The sequence below is a fragment of the Vombatus ursinus genome, unplaced genomic scaffold (genome assembly GCF_900497805.2).
Source record: "Vombatus ursinus unplaced genomic scaffold, bare-nosed wombat genome assembly UNPS02012515.1, whole genome shotgun sequence".
NCBI lineage: Eukaryota > Metazoa > Chordata > Mammalia > Diprotodontia > Vombatidae > Vombatus > Vombatus ursinus.
In genome coordinates this window covers 1,717,384-1,737,781 of record NW_020952293.1, presented here as the reverse complement: position 1 = coordinate 1,737,781, position 20,398 = coordinate 1,717,384, and the positions used below count along the sequence as shown (strand labels likewise).

The following is a 20,398-nucleotide window of genomic DNA, read 5'->3' as shown; positions in this document are numbered from 1 at the left end:
TAGAGAAACTATGTAAAAGATATGAACAGAGAAGTGCATAACTGGAAAATAAAGTGGCCCAATCATGAAGCATGAATGAAGGATAACCAGTGGATTGTCTGCTTTCCCCAGTGGGCCCTGTAAAGAGTAAGGATCAGGCTCTAATGATGGGATTTGCAGTATTCCTTTTCTTTCAAACATGGAAGCCAAAAGCTCATCATTTTATCACCAAACTACTAATTGCAATAGAACTAGTATACTTGTTGTAAGTGGAATTCTCCTACTGTCCATCAGTACAGACAAAGATATAAAAAAAAGTTAAATAAATCCATGAACCTAGCTTATAAAGTCAGGCAATATCATCACAGCTGTGTAAACTTTTACATACATAATCTCCTTAGTGCCCCACCCTGAAAGAAAGCAACTAAGAAAAAACAGAGGAGAGAATATAGAGACAGAAAGGCAATGAGAAAAAAGGAAACTGAAGAAAAAAAGAGAATACGAATGTAATTAGAATTCAGAGAAAGAAGAAATAGGGAAATTTCATTCATTTGTTGTTGAAATTATCTTAGCCAATGCTGTCATCTTTGTAGTTTTTCATATGGGTAGTGTTCTCCACTATCTCTAAAAGGTGAAGAATAAAGGCACATAATGTCAAGCTATTTCTTATACTATTGGCCCTTCAACAGTGTGCCCCTCTTCCATTGTGGAAGAATTTATACTTGGGATATCCAACTCTGGAATTTATATAGACTATCTGGTTTACCAGACCAAATGTTCCTATTTCCCCCTCTAAACAAAGCACTCCTATCAATCATAGAGTCATACTATCTACAACTAGAAGGAGCTTTGGAGATCACCTAATCCAATATCTTAATTTTATAGATGATTGAGTCTGCTTCCAGCAGGTAGGAGAAGGCTATGGAAGGAGAAAAAGGAATTGTGAAGGTTCTGGAAGGAGGATTTTGGAATAATGAAGAAAGTCAAAGACTGAATATAAAGAGAAATTCAGAGAACCTGATGAGGATTTGAAAGAAGAGAAGGTGAAATAGAAGGATGCAAGATGAGGGGAAATGAGGGATAGACTTGAAGGAGGAAAAAGACTACAGCTAAAGATGAAGAAGGAATCAAGCTAAAGGAAAAGTATTAGGGGAGGAGAACTTGAGGAGAAGGGAATGGATTCAAGTGGAGGAAGGAAGAGATAAATTGAAAGGCAAAAAAATTGAGGAGAAGAAAATAGTAAGACAAAATAAGTGAGTAATAAGAGAATGGACATTGGCATACAGCTATTGAGGTACTGAATGGGTGGTAAAGAAAAGAGGAGAGTAACAACTCCACAATTAAAAAATCCTACAAGCAATTTACCATAGCAGTTCTCTACAGAGTTATTGTGAAGAAAGAAAAGTACTCCTCTTTCCTTTTTTAAATTTTTTATTAATTTTTTTTTATTTTTAACAAGTGTTTTTAAAACTTTGGGTTATAAATTTTCTCCCTTCCTCCCTCCCCTTCCTCTTTCCTTTGACTAAGTTCTCAACTCTTTGCATTCTATCTCCTGACCTCATCATTCAACTAAAACTGCTTTCTCCAAAGTTACCAATGATCTTTTAATTGACCAATCCAATGTCTTTTTTTTCAATTTTTATGCTTTTTGACCTCTCTGAAAAATTTAACACTGTTGACTACCATCTCTCTGGATAACCTCATTATCTCCCATGGATTCAATCACTACCTCTATGCAGGTAATTCCCAGTTTGGTACATCAAACTTTAATCTCTCTCATGAATATTTTTAAAAAGCTAAATGATGATAAAAGGCTTATTTTCTAATGGGTAGGGAAGAGATCATTCACACTCAAGAATCCCACTATCTTCCAGGATCAAAGAAGGAAGAAAGAAAATTCAGGACCTGAAAATGGGTTTTATATATTTTGTTAGTTTCAAGAAAAGGGAAGAGAAAAGGAATACATTAGAAAAGGAAAGAGGAAGTAGAGGGAGGAACTTCTATTTCTCATAATCAGGGTACACCAGAAGAAGATATAAATATGAAGGTGACAGTGGGCAAAGTGGGTATTTCATGAACATCCCTCCTATTTGAACTGATCAAAGGAGTGTTGAAGACAGACTAAGAGTTTGGTGTAAAAATATTTTAAACAGGGAAATGGGTAGGGACAGAGAGAGGGAAGAAAAGGGTTTAAGAGGGAGGATAGAAGTGAGGAGGGAATGCCAACAAGTACATTCTAACAACAAAGGGCTAATCAGAAAGGGAGGACTATTAAAAGGAAAAAAAGAAAGGGTAAGAAAAGAAAAAAAGAAAGGGTAGGTCCAGGCTGGGTAAAGAGAGAAAGAGCAGAGGAATAGGAGCACATTACTACAATTATAGAGTACTTGTGCTGATCTTATTTCCTTTCTTTTCCCACCTTCTTTTTTTCTTTATAAAGAGGGAAGAGAGAGGGCAAATGGGGGAGATTATAATAAAATATGATGGAAAGAAAAGTAAATTCTCAATTATAACCATTAATGTGAATGGAAAGAACTACCCATGAAATGGAGGAGAGCAGCAAAAACAAGACAACAACAACAACAACAACCCCCCCCACACACACACATTAAAAGTAGGCTCCAATATTTTGTTTACAAAAAAACACACTTGAAACATAAATATTTATACAGACTTAAACTAGGAGGACCAAGTGTATCAATTAACAAAAAAAAAATTTAGACAGTTGAAAATCACCTTTTATTTACAACAAAAGTATAAACTATAAAGCTATAATGTATTTAAGCATATTAATGATTTGACACATTTAGTAAGACCACACATTTCCTTCTTTTCACTACATGAAAAGTCCTTAAAGATACTAAGGAACATAAATAATAAAGACATAGAAAAAGTCATGACTTTTTGTTGTAAATAAAAGGAAATCCTCCCACATTTATTTCTTTGGGGTTATTTATTTGCCCATATTAGTATGTTCTCTTTGGAGTGTTAGAAAAATCCATCAAAAGTGCATAAAACTTTGAGAATAATGTATTTATAGAGAAAAATAAAATTTTATCTTTGCATGCAGTTTCCACTATTTTATTAATTTATTTTTTACTTTTATGGCTTTTCATATTTTCAGAATTTATAGTTTGGTATTATAATAATATAGCATCAGTAATAAAACATTACTGATAAAATGTCTGAGAGATTTCTATGAACACATTTTAGAACTCATAAGAAATATCTCACACAACTCATTCATTGGTGAACTTTGAATTTGTGAATTTAATGGTATAATTGCTACAATTGTAACATGTGGGACAGAGAAAGAGTATTCCTCATCTGATTCCAGCAACAATAAGTGCATCAATAAAGTTCCTTTTACAGCCAATAATCTAAAAGGTAATGAAAAATGTGGTTCTCATTAGACCCAAGTTCACAACAAAAGAAATGAAGAGCCAGTCCATTGACCTTTTTACTGATGCTAATACATAGTACTCCATTTCTCACTTCCATGCCTTTTTCTCTTCCTTGAAATGTATTCTTTCATCTTCCTTTCTTAGAATTCCTAGTAACCTTCCAAAATTGAGCTCAGGCATCATCTTCTACATAAATTCTTTCCTGATCCCTCCAATCACCTTGCTTCTATTTTGAATTTACCTATATGTGTTACATGTCTCCACTAATAGAATGCAAATTCTTTGAGGGTAAGAATGCCTTAACTTCCATCCCCAGGAATTAGCATAGTGACTGGTACATAAAAGGCATTTTAAAGAATGCTTGTTGATCAACTGATTGACTGAAAGCAGTCTCAGATAGAACATTTATATCCCTATACACATTTATTATCAAAAGAAAGACATAGCAACAAAAAAAAAACTGGTAAAGCAATAAGTAAAAAAAAATACACACACACACACACATATAAAATTTCAAACAGCAGAGATAAACAAAAGCAAAAAACAATGAATTGGTGAGTGAAACCAGGAGCTATTTTTAAAAAAATACTAATTCAACAAAACTGTTAATTTGATATTTTTTAAAAAGAGAGGAAAACCAAATTACCAAAATCCCCCCAAATGCACAACAGTTGTAAAGGAAATTGTTAGAAAGTATTTTTCTCAAATATAGGTCAACAAAACTGGTAAGTCAAATGAAATGGATGAATGTTTACAAAAACATAAAAAATCTAAACTAATAAAATAAAAAGTTAGCGCACTAAAGGGATATGATAACATATTCTCAGACGTGCCCATCATGTTATTTTTTTTTAATTGACTATACATATTTATTACAAGAGAAGGTTTCTATTCAGGAGAGGTGGTTTAGTGAGCAGTGATAAATATGCAACAAAAGCTTCAATAAAATGTTTTAATTGCACAGAAGACAGTAGAAAGTACAAAAAATGGATACAAATAGAGCAATTTGTTACCACTTTGTTAAATGTTTTTATACATATGTGTATATTTCCTTTTAAAAGCATATAACTGAAGTTTACAGTTTTTATATAATCTTCTTTCTTGTTCTTTGTATATTGAAATACATGTATCTATTAAAATTTATTAGATTCAAGACAAAGGCAGATTTGGGAAGTGAACAACTTGCTAAGCAGATTGTATCTGAAAATGAGATATGTATTTCTGGAACATAGCTTAAACTATAGGAATGACAGGCTCCTGGACAGGGATGGAATTCTCTCAGTAGAGGCTAAGAATATATATTTTTTTTCAATGAGAGACAATTCTCTTTGAAATTGCACAAAATCAAAAGAGATTTAAACTGAAAAGGAAGGGGGACAAGGAGGTGGGGAAACTACCAATGTATATCTGCCAACCTAGGTAACAGAGTACTTGTGAGCTTTTCTTCCTTTCTGGACTCATGTCCCCTATAATGTGTCAGGCCATACAACCCTACCTATCCTTGCTCTGATTCCTTTGTAACCCACTCTTCCAAAATCTAGGGTGCACATAAGACTATGTCTGTGTCAAAGAAAAAATACCTGTGCATCAAAAAGTACCAATGAACACTTAAAATTCCACAGGAAATAAATCCAAGAAAGAAGCTGGTATAAAATGCATGGCCTTGGTTGTCTACACAAAAATGCACAAAATAAGGCAGATTTGACTTCACAGGTATTACTGAAGATTAGTGATATAAGATCCATGACTAGAATGTGCTCCAGATGAGATACTTAAAAAAAAAAAAAAGAAAACAAAAGTAAAGGAGGGTTGGGGTAGTCTTGGCTTATTGAGAAAGTATGGTCATATGAGGAAATCTAAGTACCAGAGCCCCAAAGCATGGTGGAGAGCACTTGAGTGAAGATCAATGGAGGCAAACAGAAGTCAAAATAATATTGTCATTACAGTATCCTACAGACCATTTGGACAGAAAAAAGAAACAAAAAAGGATATTGTACAATCAATCACTAGCCTGTCATAGAAGAATGGGATAGTAGTGATGAGGAACTTCAGTTATGCAGACATCTGTTGAACTGCTATCACCTCCAAAGGCAGAGCTGCTAGTAATCTCTTAACTTGCCTTAGTGATTATTTCATACTTCAAAAAGGAAGCAACCAAAGAAGAGAAATTCTATTCTGTATCTGATTCTCACCAAAAGGAAGGAGCTACTTGCTGGGATGGAAATTGTGGAAAACTTACAAATAAGGTACACTTTATCTTGGAATTCAGAATAGGGAAAAATTCCCATTAAACTGGAAGTAAAGAACATGTGTCAGTGTGAGAGACCACTCTTATTGAAAATGGCACAATTTATATGATGAAATTTTGTTTCTAGTAATTATGACCCTAAATACATTACACAGATATCATTTATTTAGCACAGGCATAGTATGCTGTGCACCCTCGATTTTGGGAGAGCAGATTTCAAAGGAATCAGAGCAAGGACAGGTAGAATCACACATTCTAAAAGAGTGTGAGGGAGCTAACTGAGGAAGGATGGGAAGCTCACAGGATGGAATTCCAATGGCCTAAAGAAAAACTCTAATAAGGAGGAAAAGGAGATTTTTAGTGATGCACATGAAACTTATCAGTCAACTTGTATTTTAAAAAGATATGTAGATGGAAGTAAGAACAGGCAATAGAGGACAAATACCAAAAAATGGCATAGCATTATAAGGATAATAACACCTGATGTGCTAAAGCTCAAAATGACCATTGTTGATAAGAAAGCAAAGGATTAAAAGGGAGAGGGAGTAGTTTTTTAAGTACATTGGAGAAAAGAAGGATGATCAAAGGAACAGCTTAGGGTGAGTAAAATAATTATAATAGACTACTGAGTTGTCTCAATGATCAACTCTTGTTTTATTCCTTTTTCTTCTTTCAAGTAGAATAATCTCAGAACTGAACAATAATGACTTATAGGAAATTGATATTCAAGATAAGTAAAGAGATAGTAAGAGAACTCCTAATGAGTTCAAGCAGTCCCAATGAACTAGCCCTAGGATACTGAAAGACCAAGGACCTGTAATTACTGAGCCAAAGTCAGCAGCACTGAGAGATCTTGGAAAATGGGAGAGGTGCTACTGAACTGTAGGAGACATAAGACATTATCCCAATGTTTTAAAACAAAGGAAGAGAATGGATTCTGCAAACAATAAGCTAATGAGCTTGACTTCAATTCCCAGATATATTCAAGAATATATTCTTAAAGGAATGGTTAGTGTACATCTAGAAATGGAATTGGTGATTACAGAGTCAGCATGACTTCATCAATGAGAAATCATGACCTCCTACTTCTTGGAAGAGAGCTGTTGGACTACCTAAGTGGAATGTAATGTACATTTTCAAATATGGCCAATAGGTTGATTTGTTTCATTGAACTGTACTTATGTGTCACAAGGGAAGATTCTATTGTGAGAAGACTGATGGGAAGTAAGGATGATATTTTTTAAAAAGAAAATAGCAACAATAAAATGATTAAAAAGAAAAGAAAAAAGAGGTTGCACATGCCAGTGTATCCCCTTGAACTCCAGGCCATCTTTCCCCCCACCTAGAGGAGGCCTTAAACTTTGTTTGCTGTTTTTATGAGATTACTAGCCTTGTAGATCAGAGGAATACTACAGAGAGAGTCTGTGTGGGATTTGGGAAAACATTTAGCAAAGTTTCTCTTACTATTCTTTGGAAAACATGGAAAGTTATGGCCTAAATGTTGGCAAAGTTAGATAGACTGAGAAGTAGTTGCATGTTTAGACCAAAGAGTAGTCATTATTCAATGTAATTTTGAAGAAGTCCTCTAGAGAGCTTTGCTTGACCCTGTGCTACTTAACATTTTTATTAACTACTTGCATAAATGTAGAGGTGGCATGCTTACCAAATATGCAAAAGGCACAAAGTTAGAAGGGAGGGATAGCTAACACACACTGAATTCTGCCACTGGGATTCAAAAGAACATGATGGGATAGGATTAAAAATGGCTCTGTCAAAACAGAGATTATTGACAACTTTGGCAAAAGCCATAAAATGGTGGAAATAGAAAACAGTGAGTGGTTAGGAAGAAAAGGCAGCACAATGGTCTACTCTTTCTAGGTTTGCAGTGAAAGACAAGAGAGATGTAGGATGGTAGTCTAAGAGGTATGAGAATCAAGGGAAGGGTTTTTGAAATACAAGTAGAACTTGAGTATATTTGTAGCCTACCCAGCAGAGCCAGTAAAACAGGGAGAGAATAAAAATGTAAGATGGAGATAAAATGAATAAGGAGACAAGATCCTAGAAGATATGAAAGGAGAGAGGAACCTTGACAAGGTGAAGGATCTTCTCTTCCTCAGAGCCTAGAGAAAAGGAGAAGAGAGGTGAAATGTTCAATGGGCAGTTATTGATATTGAACAGACAGGCTGGATCTAAAGATCTGGGAGTATTTGTACAGAAATGGTCATTAAACTCACAGAAGTTGATGAGGTTACCTAGAGAGAATGTATCAAGGGAAAAGAGAAGAGGGTTTAAGACAGAGTTATATGAGCTAGCAAAGGCGACTGAGAAGATGTGGTCAGACAGAGAAGAACTAGGAGAATGTAGTGTCACAAAAACCCAAAATGGAGAGAGTTCTCAGGAAGAGATGGTGGTTAACAGTGTCAGACACAACAGATAGGTTGAGAAGGATGAAGACTGAGAAAATGCTATCAGATCTGGCAATTAAGAGAGCATTGACTTGGGATAGAAAAAGTTTTAACTGAGTGATGTGAGAAGCCAGATTGCAAAGGGTTGAGAATGGGATGTTAGCAGAAGTGGAGACAGCAAATAAAGACAGCTTTTTTGAGGAGTATGGGTTAAAAAGAAGAAGAGACATGTAGGACAATAGTTTTAAGGGGTGGTAGGGTCTAGTGAAGGAGAGATATGGTACTGTAGCTTGATAGATGAAAGTAACAAATTTCTAGGATCTCGAAATATTCAATCACTGAATATTTCTTAACTGATTGTTATCTAAATACATTTTTTTATGAAAATAAGTATAAAATCTGATGAACTTTTGGGGGAACAGAAAAAACAATAAAGACACAAAGGTTAATTTGGAAATAATAGTGACAAATTAATATGTCTGCAATCTTGGCCCTAGAAAAGAAAATTAAAATGCAATGGAGGAGGGGTAGGGGAGGGAAGACAGGATCATTAGTATGGAATGTTGTATGCCCTATAAGATGTGGTTGTGTAAGGGGCAGCTAGGTGGCGCAGTGAATAGAATGCCCTGGAGTAAAGAGGACCTGAGTTCAAATCTCGTCTCAGACCAGACACTTGACACTTACTAGCTGTGTGACCCTGGGCAAGTCACTTAACCCCAATTGCTTTGACAAAAAAAAAAAGAAGAAAGAAAAAAAAGATGTTGTGTTTAAGTGTTTTGTTCCTTTGTTTAAGGGTTTTACAGGGGGAGGGGGGGGGGGGGGGGGGGGGGGGGCAGAGGCAGGGGTATATCTTGAAATTAATGTGATATAAAACCCAAAAATCATCAAAAAAACTTTCAAAAAAAGAATGAATATGTTTCATTCTTAAACTGAAGTTGTGGCACCTATCCTAGGATCAGGCATGCATGAGACTCCATAAATTTTGGCTAAATTAAATTGAAGCGCAGCACAGTTGAGTGGTTTTGGAGAGAGAAGACTCAACTCTAGATTTTGCTGCTTACTACCTGTGGGATCTCAGGCAAGTCATTTTCCTTTCTGGAGCCTCAGTTTCCTCATATGTAAAATGGGGTGAAGAAATGGACTAGATTGCTAAGGCTTCTTCCAGATCTAAATCCTATGATGCCATGACTGTTAAGATCAGTGGCAACTGAAGATAGATAATGCATTATTCCACATTCTTGTTAGAAAAGCAGGCCCAAAAAAGAAACTTTGATCTAAACAACTAGTGAGTATTCTAAAATGTCTCCCTTGATGAATTGGTTCTAAACTTATTATTCATGAATAAGAGATGTAAATTAATTGTCCAAAATGACCAAACTTTCCATTCCCTCATATTACATTATTGAAATGGATTTTTCTTACAAACCTAGCTTTTTCTTTATCCTCCTCTTCTTGGGTAGCATATACTTTCCACTGGAAATGTGCAATGATATTACTTCGGTTGTGAATGATTATACTTCTCTGATTGGACAGAGATATAAAGGTCTTCTCAATGATCAAAGAATTCTTGTCCAGTCTAATATTCATATCTGCACCAGCTCCATACAAGTTCACACAAACCTTTTCCCCTAGGAGGAAGCAAAAGACAAGCATGAATTGGTTTTTATTTATATCAGTCAAGTAGCACATCCATAGACAAGTCCTGTCAAAACAAGATATACACAAAATAAATGTAAAATTATTGGGGATGGGGCTAACAACTAGAAGAATCAGGAAAGGCCTCTTAAAGGAGTCAGCATTCAAGCTGAGACTTGGAGGGAGTAGGGTTTTGCACAAGGCAGAAGTAAAGAGAAGAACTTTCCAAGCATGGTGGATACCCTGGACAAAACACTAGGGAGACTTCTAGTCAAGACGGTTGCCTGAATAGAGGCAGAATGCCTACCTCCCACAAACCTATTTCAGCAAAGACATGTAATCAGCATCAGGCTAAAGATTCTAATGGAAACATCCAATGAGTAATTACAGTAAGTGACTTCTACCCTAGAAATGTAGAAACAATAGGAAAAAAGTACTACCAACAAAGCCAGTGTGGACAAACTAGTTGGTGATCTCCTAGTATGACCACAGCCAGGTCAAAGACTCATGCAGCTTGAAAAAGGAAAAGGCTCCCCCAAGAGATCTTTAGGATGGTCAGAAATCACCAGGGAGGTTGAAAATCCATAGGGGAAAACCTTGGAAGCCTCAGGAGCATGAGCAACCAATGTGGCATGTAACATTCAGACCAGGAAATACCACATATTTCAAGGTCTCTGGTCCTTGAAATATGTGGGATATGGGACACCATAAAGGGCCCTGAAGCCCTTCAGCATTATGAAGCTCAAAGACCAGGGGGCCAGCTCAGGAAACCACATGACCCTAGCTGAGACCAAGCAAGACCAATCTCCCACCCAAAAGCATGGCACAGTACTCTGGCACAAAGTCAAAGAAGACAGTGAGCAACATACATTTTCAAGATCTATGGATATTCAAAATTCAGCCTAAAAGGATGAAGTTATTCCAAACAACTCAAAGGATAAAATGGATTTCCCACAAGGACTACACAAATACCTAGAACAACTGAGGCAAGCTATTAAAAATTTAAATTAAAACCTCTAGAAAAAACTTTTAGAAAGAAAATAAATATATTAGAATACAAAAATGATAAACATTACCCAAATAAAAGACTGAAAATTAAAATAGGTCAAATAGAAATCAATGGCTCCAAGTCATGGCAAGAAACATTAGAACAAAATCAAAAGAGTAAAAAAAGAAGAAAATAAGATATCTGACATAAAAATCAACTGATCTGGAAAATGGTGGACATTATGAGAACCATGATTTTTTAAAAGCCTGGACTAATCATAAATTAAACCTACACAGATTTATGAGAACCACAGGAGAAATTAAAATTAGGGGTAGGGATGGCAGAATCCATTGACAACTTCCCAAAAAAAAATTCCAAAAGGAAAAGTCTCAGTAATGCCATAGCCAAAATCCACAACTTCCACATCAAAGAAGAAAAATAAACAAGCAGCCAGAAAGAAACAATTCAAGGACCAAGGAACTATAGCTAGGCTCACACAAGACCTGGAAGCTTCTATCATAAATGAGAAGAGATCTTTGAATATTATATGCCAAAAGGTGAAAAAGAGAGGTTTGCAATCAAGAAAAAAGTTCTCTGCAAAATTGAGTGTAATCCTACAAGGAAAAATGGATCTTAAACAGAATAGATGACTTTCAAGCATTCCTGAAAAAAAAAAATGTTCAGTAAGAACTTTGAAATGCAAACATAAGAGTCAAGAAAAACCTAGAAAGGTAAATTTGTATGAGCAATTAGGAGGAGCTATATGATGATGTGCTAATATTCTAACAGGGAAAGAAGAAATAAATGTCTTTTCAAAACCTTAATGTCTTCAAAGTGTATTGAAGAAGCTAAAAAAACCAACAGAGGATTTGGGGGTGAATTTGCTTCTGTTCCAGAGAGAATGTAGGTAAAAGGAATACGTGAGTGTAGAAAGTAGGAACAAAGAGGTAGAACTTGGTAGATAAGGAGAGCATACAAATATGTAGGAAGGGAGCATAAGATGAACCTCACTTTCTTTCCCGAATTAGACAAAGTGGAGTTGAATGCATACACACAACACATACAACACACACACACACACACACACACACACACACACATACAGTGTTTAATGTAGAAATACATCAAACTTGTCAGAAAAACAGGTGGGAAATGGGGCAGGGGGTTAGTAATAGGGAGGATAATACCAGGAATGAACAGTCACAAGCAAAGCAAACTTTTTGACCCTAAAGGGAGGGTTAAAAAGAAAACCAGAAACTAGGGAAGGGGTGCCCATCATTTGGGAGATTGTTGAACAAATTATAGCATATGAATGCAATAAAAAATATTGCACTGTAAGATACAATAATTTACAATAAAAAATTGTTGAACTATGAGAGATTATGAAAGAGACAGTTTCAGAGAAACCTGGATAGTATGAACCAATGCAGAGTGAAGCTAGCAGAACCAGGAGATAATTTTTAGAATGAGAACAACATCATAAAGAAAAAAACACTTAGAAAGATTTAAGAATGCTGATCGAAACAATTACCAACCATTTCTTCAGAGGACCTATGATGAAGTATGTATTTGTGAAGCATGTGGCTTAGTGCTTGGCACATAGTTTGTGCTTAATGAATGCTGACTCCTTTCCTTTCCTTCCTGCCCCATCCCCATCTCCTGTCAGAGACACAGTGGAATCAAAACACAAAAAGAGACTTATGTTTGGTCATGGCCACTCTGGATTTGTTTTACTTATTTGTTATACAGGATTTTTCTCTCTCCATTTTTAATTATGGATGGGATAAAATAGGTGAAGGGAGTTACAAATAATGATATTAATAAAGAGGATTACTGAAATATTTTTTAAAATGCAAAGAAGAGAAGAGAAGAAAGTTAAGAAGGAAACACAAGGAACAATCTAGCTTGAAGTAATGTGTGCAATGTATTTTTAAATGTAAATTTTTTAAAATTTAAAAATATTTTTAAAATCCAGGGGTATAAAATGCATGCGTGTGGTTTCACATGCAACCTTCTTTTTGTATTCTATGTATATAGAAATGCTCATTTTTGGTGTTTGGGCAGTAAGTAAGCCAGTCTGGCTGAAACACAAAGTGTAGGAGGTGGGGGTAATATATAATCAGCTTGAGAAGAGAGACCAGAGCCATACTGTGAAGATCTCTGAATGCCAGGAAGAGAAATTATTCTTTTATCCTATAGGCAGGAGGGAGCCTCATGGCATGAACAGAGCTGAGCATTAGGAATATCAGTTTGGCAGTTGTGTGGAGGATGGATGAATTGGAGAGGGTAGGAACTAGATGCAAGAAGACCAAAAAGAGGACTGTTGCAATAGTCCAGGCAAAAAGTGATGAAAACCTGAAAGATGGTGTCCATGGTGTAGAGTAGGGAAAAGAGGTAGAATCAGTCAGGCCTGGCAATTAGTTAAATAAGAGAAGTGACTGAGAATGAAGATTCAAGGATTACTTCAAGGCTGTAAATCTAGGTGACTGGAAGAATGGGAAGGCAAACATACAAAAGTGGAAGACAACCTAGAAGAAAAGTAAAGAAAGAAAAAGAAATAAAAAAAGAAAGAAAGAAAGAAGGAAGGAAAGAAGGAAAGAAGGAAGGAAGGAAAGAAGGAAGGAAGGAAGGAAGGAAAGAAGGAAGGAAGGAAGGAAGGAAGGAAGGAAGGAAGGAAGGAAGGAAGGAAGGAAGGAAGGAAGGAAGGAAGGAAAATTAGAGGAAAATATACCTTCTTTGCAAACAAAACACTCTAAACTTGAAAACAGGATTCACAGAGACAACCTAAGGCTCATAGGTCTCCCAGAACAACACAACAGGACAAAAACAACAACAACAACAACAACAACAACCCTTAACCCTCTAAAGAAGGAAATAATAACTGCCCAGAATTCCTGAGGTTGCAATGGAAAGTTTTCACAGATTTTCTCCAAGAAAAAAATAAAAACAAGGCTGCAAACTCCAAAACACATAGTGTTTAAATCGAACAATTTAATTCAGAAATGAGTTCTCCAGTCAGGACAAAGTTCTCCAAATGCAAAGAAGAGGACATATGAATAGTGCAAGCTTACTCCACACCCACTGGAAAAAGAAGGAAGGAATGCAATAATGCGTTCCAAAGAGCACTGGAGCTCAGGACCCAGCCTAGGGTGACCTATCCTGAATATATGATCTTCACCAAACAGGGCAGAAGATTGACTTTCAATAATAAAGATGAGCATTTTTAGAAAGAAAACCAGAATTGAAGAGATTATTTACTTCTCAAACACTCCAAACAACAGAAATGTTGGAGGAGTGAATAAATACAGACAGCAGCAGCATTAGAGTGACAAAAGAAAGACCTATAAGAAACTTGTTTTTAAACATATACCAGGAGACAGGAGTGAAGGCAGAAATCTAACAGAAATAACAGTGAAGAGGTGGCCAGGAGGCATAATGGAAAGAATCTGGTGACACTCTGCCTACAGGTGAATGCTTCTTTTGTGGGACTACAATGAAAAAATAAAATATCTAGAATATCAAGGAAAATGATAAAAAGGTTGAAGAGGAAATGGCATTTCCATGCCTCAAACTATATCATAGTGCAGCAGTCATCAAAACCACCTTACATTGTTTAAAAAATAGAGAGATCTGTGAAACAGAGTAGACAAAAGAGATTCTGAAACAATAGCACTCTACAACTCAATGTCTGGTAAAGTGGAAAATATAAGTTACTTAGTGGAAAACTCCTTATTTGATAAAACTTGCTGGGAAAACTGGAAAGCTGTCTGGTAGAAATTAGGCTTAGATCACCTTATACCATATTCCAACAATATATTCTAAATAGATACATGCCCTCAATATAAAAGATGAAAATGTGGTGACATAAGAAACAGAAAATATCAATTAAAAAGCGTCTTTAAGTATACTATGCTTTGCTGGCAAAACTGGAAAGCAGTTTGGCAGAAACTAGTTATAGACCAACATCTCACACTGTTTACTAAGATAAAGACAAAATGGGTACATGATTTAGACATAAAAGATGATACCATAACAAATTAGAGGAGCATAGAATGGTTTACTTGTTAGATCTATGGATAAGTGAAGAATTTATGACCAAACAAGGGATAGAGAGCATTACGGGATTTAAAATAGATAATTTTGGTTACACTAAATTAAAAAGGGTTTGCACAAACAAAACCAATGCAGTCAAGATTAGAAGGAAAGCAGAAAATTAGGAAAAATTTTACAGTGACTTTCTCTGATAAAGCCTATAGGCCTCATTTTTCAAATATGTAGAGAACTTTGTCAAATTTATAAGAATACAAATCATTCCCCAATCGACACATGGTCAAAGAAGCAAACAGGCAGTTCTCAGATGAAAAAATCAAAGCTATCTCTAGGCATATGAAGAAATGCTTTAAATCACTATTGACTAGAGAAATGCAGATTAAAACAACTCTGAGGTATCACTTCATACCCATCATATTGGCTAACATGACAGAAAAGGAAAACGGCAAATGTTGCGGAGGATGTGGGAAAATTGGGACATTAATGAACTGTTGGTGGAATTGTGAATTGATCCATCCATTCTGAAGAATAATTTGGTACTATGCCCAAAAGGCTATAAAATTGTGCATACCCTTTGACCCAGCAATAATTGCACTACTAGGTCTATATCTTAAGGAGATAAAAAAGGGAAAAGAACATATATGTACAAAAATATTTATAGCAGCTCTTTTTGTGGTGGGAAAGAATTGGAAATTGAGGTGATATCTAACAATGGCTGAACAAGTCATAGTACATAATTGTGATGGAATACTATCATGCTATAAGAAATGATGAGCAGGATACTTTCAGAAAAACCTGGAAAGACTATATGAACTGATGCAAAGTGAAGTGAGCAGAGCCAAGAGAACGTTGTACATAGTAACAGTAATATTGTACAATAATAAACTGTGAATGGCTTAGCTATTCTCAGCAGTATGATGATCTAAGAGAACTTCAAAGGACTCATGATGAAAAATGCTATTCACCTCCAGAGAAAGAACTGATAGAATCTGGATGCAGATTGAAGCATCCTTTTTTTTTTTAACTGTCTTTTTCTTTCTTTTTTTGTTATGTATTTTCTTTCACAACATGACTAACAAGGAAATAAATTTTGCATGACTGTACATGTATAACCTCTTTCAAATTTCTTGCCTTCTCAATGAGAAGGAAGGAGAGAGATGGAGGAAAGGAGAAAATTTGGAACTCAGGATTTAAAAAAAAAAGATGTTAAAAATTTTACATGTAACTGGAAAATTTTTTTTAAATATATACTTTACTGTTTACGTATAACACAATATGCTCAGGGACAGAGGCAAATGTCTTATTTGTGTAGATTCTATTCAGTAATTCTAAGCAAATATAAATGTCAAAGTTTTAGGAATGTATTTGTATAGATATATATATACATACACATCCAACTGTGTGTCTATACTTGGATAAATGGATAAATCAATATTGTAATAAGTCAAATATTTCCTGGCTATTAGTCCAGCAGTGACAACAGGGACAAATCACCATCAGATGTCTGTTGTTCAGCTCAGATTATTAACTCTCTTTTCAAAAGGAGAAACTATAGGCCTCGAACTGAGATTAAGTGACATGTAATGGATCATATAGAACATTTAATAAAGGACTTCTAAAAATTCCAGATTAAAAGAACAGAGCTGAGTAGGAACTTGGAAATGCAAGTATGAGTCAAAAAGAAACCTAGAAAGGTAAATTACTTGAGCAACAGACGAGCTGTGTGATAATGAAGAGCTAGCATTCTAATAAGGGGAGAAGAAAAAAGTGTCAGTAACCTTAAAGACTTCAATAGATACTGAGGGAGTTAAATATGAGGACTTGGGCATGGATTGGTTCTGTTCTAAGGGATCAACATGGAGAAAGAGAATGGAGGGTAAAGGAATATTTACATCAGTATAGAAAGGTAGGAGAAAGGTTGGAACATGCTATTTCTCATATATGGGATGTACGAGAAGAATATACAAATAGAGGACAGGGTGTACGGGGAGGCATTAGATAAATGTTGCTCTTATCTAAACTGGACAAAAGACACACACACATGTGCACTCACGCACTCACACAATTTGGTGTAGTAATAAATCTAATTCAACACAAGAATAATGCAGGTGTAGGGAGAAGATTGATAGGATGGGGTTAAAGATAATATCAGTGAAAGGCACAGTAACAAGCAAAACAAACTCCCTGATCCTGAAGTGGGGATTAAAAGAAAAAAGAAAAGAACCAGAAACTAAAAGGATAGCCCACTGATTGTGGCATTGCTGAATAATTTTTAGTATGTGAATGTAATAGAAAATTATTGTGCTGTAAGAAATGAGGAAAGACAATTTTAGAGAAACCTGGATAATGTGAACTGATGCAGAGTGAAGAGAGCAGCAGCAGGAGAAAACAGAAAGACAGACCCTGCCCTCAAGGAGCTTATATGATAAAGGTACCAAAAAAACACCTTTGAAAGATTTAAAAACTTGTATCAAAGCAATGATTAACCTTATCTCCGGAGAACATAGGATGGCTCATGTTACCCACTTTTTGACAAAGAAGTGATAGACTCAAGGTGCACAAAGAAAAACCAGTTTTTGGACAAGGCACCACGTGAATTTGTTTTGCTTCACTCTGCTTACTTATTATAAGAGGCTTTTTTATTTGTTTTTAATTGTGATGGAGGGGTAGGGGGAAAAAGGAATGGCAATGATAAGTTACAGGCAGCTAGGTGTTATAATGACTACAGCAATGGACTTGGAATCAGGAAGACCTGAATTCAAATCCCACTTCAACCACTAGCTAGCTATGTGACCCTGGGGGAATCATTTAACTTCTCTCAACCTGTTTCCTGATCGATACAACGATGGTAATAATAGCACTTACCACACAAGATTATTGTGAGGATCACATCATTCAGTCAATAAGCATTTATTAAGGGCTTACCATGTGCCAGCTCCTGTGCTAAGCACTGGGGATGCAAAAAAATTAATATAATCTCTGCCCACAAGGAGCTTACATTCTCATTAGGGAAGACAACATATAGAAAAGGAATTAAAACTGAGAGGTTGGGAAGAGGGGGAAGAAGCCAAGACCCATATCAGAGCATGGCGGCGAAGATCAAAGAGTTATAAGCAGAGTCACATAATGAATATAGGTAATATGTAAATAACTATGTGCATACAAGATGTATACATGACGAATTGGAGGTAATCTCAGACAGAAGACACTAGCATTAAGGGGGACAGGGATAGGATTTTAAAAAGAGAGATGAGCTGAATGAAGGATGGCTGACCTGGGCCCTTACTCAAAATGGAAGATCCAGGAACTCACCAATGGGATGAGGAGGACTACAAGGTCAGAGTGATCTTCCAGGGTGAGAAGGCAGCTAGAGAAAGGTGGAAACATAAGGTCACGTGCGGAAAGTGCTTTGTAAATCTGAAAGCACTATAGAAATGCAAGCTGTTATCATTATGCTGAACAAGTTTGAAAAAGAGGAAGGCCATTGACACTTTTAAGAAATGCACAGAATGGAATAATAGGAAGGAGGCACAGAAAAACAGGACAGTTTTGAAGGCAATGTGGTGAATTTTTTGCATACTTTTTTCAAAAGCAAGAGACAGGGATGAGATTCGTGGTCCCATACACAATCCTATTTTTGCATTCTTTGCCTATGGAAATGCTCTTTTTTGTATTTACGTTCAGATGAAAGATTAAATTTCATAAAGTGACTATACACTTTAGTGTTTAATAACTGCTCAGAAGTTGTGTCGGTATTGTGCTCTTGTTGATGTGAAGAAATCTGCACATCTTTCAATTTTATATTATATATTACCAAGCAGTAAAAATAATTTGCACCTCAGGAACAAAAAAAGAGTGAAAGGAGAGAAGCTGGAGGCAAGGAGAGTAAACATTTTTTTTCTAGGCTGTGAAAAGAGTGAAATCTAAAACCTGAAGTAATGGCATAATCAAGAGAAGGTTTGTTTCTTAAAGATGGGGGTAACTTGTGTGTTTTGTAGGCAGAAGGGAATGAGACGATAAATAGAAAGAGAAAGATTAGAGAGGGCAGGGGAATAACTGTCCAGGCAATATAATGTATTTGAGGAAACAGAAGGGGATGAGATCAAGGTTACAAGTTGAAGGATTGGCCTTGGTCATGAGAAGAACTGCTTCATCTTCTTCCTGGAGTACAGGAGGATATAACAGAGGATGATGATGAGGGGTTTTAAAATATAAAGAAGGGGAAAAGAGAGAGCTCACAGTAAATGGTCTCTATTGCTAGGTCCTCTGCTCATTTGTGGGATACATATAAGAGATTGTGGGGAGGGGGGAGCCCAATATGGGAGGAGTCAGGATTAATATCGAGGTTTAGTTTAAACAGCAGTCTGATAAGTTCTTAAACAAGGGGGTTTTAGAATAAACCAATGCAAATCCAAAGATGCTATCTTAAAGCTTCAACTGCAAAATTACTATATCACACTGAATTTTACATTGTGCTTTTGTGTTCTTTTAAATTGTTAACCTTTAGAGAAAGAATTATCTTACAGGTTTTGAATTTTTTACTCTTATAAGTGCTGCTATATGAAAAACTAAAATTTCGATTACTGATATACTTAATGACAATACATTATGATACCTTTGCTGGAAAATTACCTGCCTAGATTTTGCCCCTTAGTTGAAATAATACCTGAGAAGCTTTGCAAAATGCTGAGTGAGGGTAAAAAGAGAAAGATGATTGAGCTGGCAACAAAGGTGTGAGAAGGTAAGGAGAAGTTTGGGGGAAATGTGGTCAAGAGAACAAGGTGAAAAGATGGCATATATTAAGAGAAAATGGAAAAGGAAATTGTCTTCAACTTTTGAGAGAATGGAGTTATTAAGTCTAAAGACAAGAGATGCAATGTCTACTATAATGGCTCACATTAAATAGAAAGAATAAATATTATGTCAACTGTAACTCTTTCCTGATTCCCTGTGAGTAGCAAAAGCAATGTCACCTCTAGGATGGAACTCCTTTCCACTGACCTTAGAAGAAAACCACATTAGGGTCCAATATCAAGTGTCCTTCAACTAGGGTTTGATATCAAGTGTCCTTCATGGCACCCAGTAGGTCAGTAGGAAGCAATTATTTTAAGATAAGTTTTCTGAATTATGAAAGCTAATGTCTCTCTAAACACTCAGGATGTATTGGTATAAGCCAGAACCACAAATGGAAAAGTCAGTTAACCAATCATATTGACTACACTTCTGTAATCTCAGCCATATGGACATTCCCTCCAATGACGCAGATGATGCGTTCCCATTCTGTGTGACTCATCCTTGTGTTGCAACTTATTCATGTCCATTACAGACCATTCCCTTTGGATAATCCTTAACTGTAATTCTTCAGAGACTGCAGTATTATTCCATGACTCGAAGTCATCTGGCACTGCCAGAAGAATATCTTAATAAATGCCTATCAATGATGATGAAAAAGAAACAGGAAGAGGAAGAAGAGAAGAAAAAGAAGAAGAAGAAGAAAGAGAAGGAGGAAGAGGAAGAAGAACAGGAAGAGGAGGAAGAGAAAGAGGGGAAGGGGAGGGAGGAGGAGAAGGAAAAGGAGAAGGAAAAGAAGAAAGAGAAGAAGGAGGAGGAGAAGGGCCTTTGTTACAAGGGAGGTTTGGAACTTTTAAAAACTTTATAAGAACAATCTAACTTGCTTTCTTTCTCTTCAATT

The 20,398-nt window shown here is 36.0% G+C and overlaps 1 protein-coding gene across 1 annotated transcript in view; it reads right to left on the bottom strand.

Annotated features, from left to right (window-relative positions):
• Positions 1 to 20,398, bottom strand: part of HYDIN (HYDIN axonemal central pair apparatus protein) — a 470,364-nt gene that overhangs the window by 324,864 nt on the left and 125,102 nt on the right. Inside the window, exon 8 of the mRNA XM_027857914.1 lies at positions 9,460 to 9,661. Within this exon, the coding sequence (XP_027713715.1) occupies positions 9,460 to 9,661 (202 nt within the window). The remainder of the gene's footprint in view (positions 1 to 9,459; positions 9,662 to 20,398) is intronic.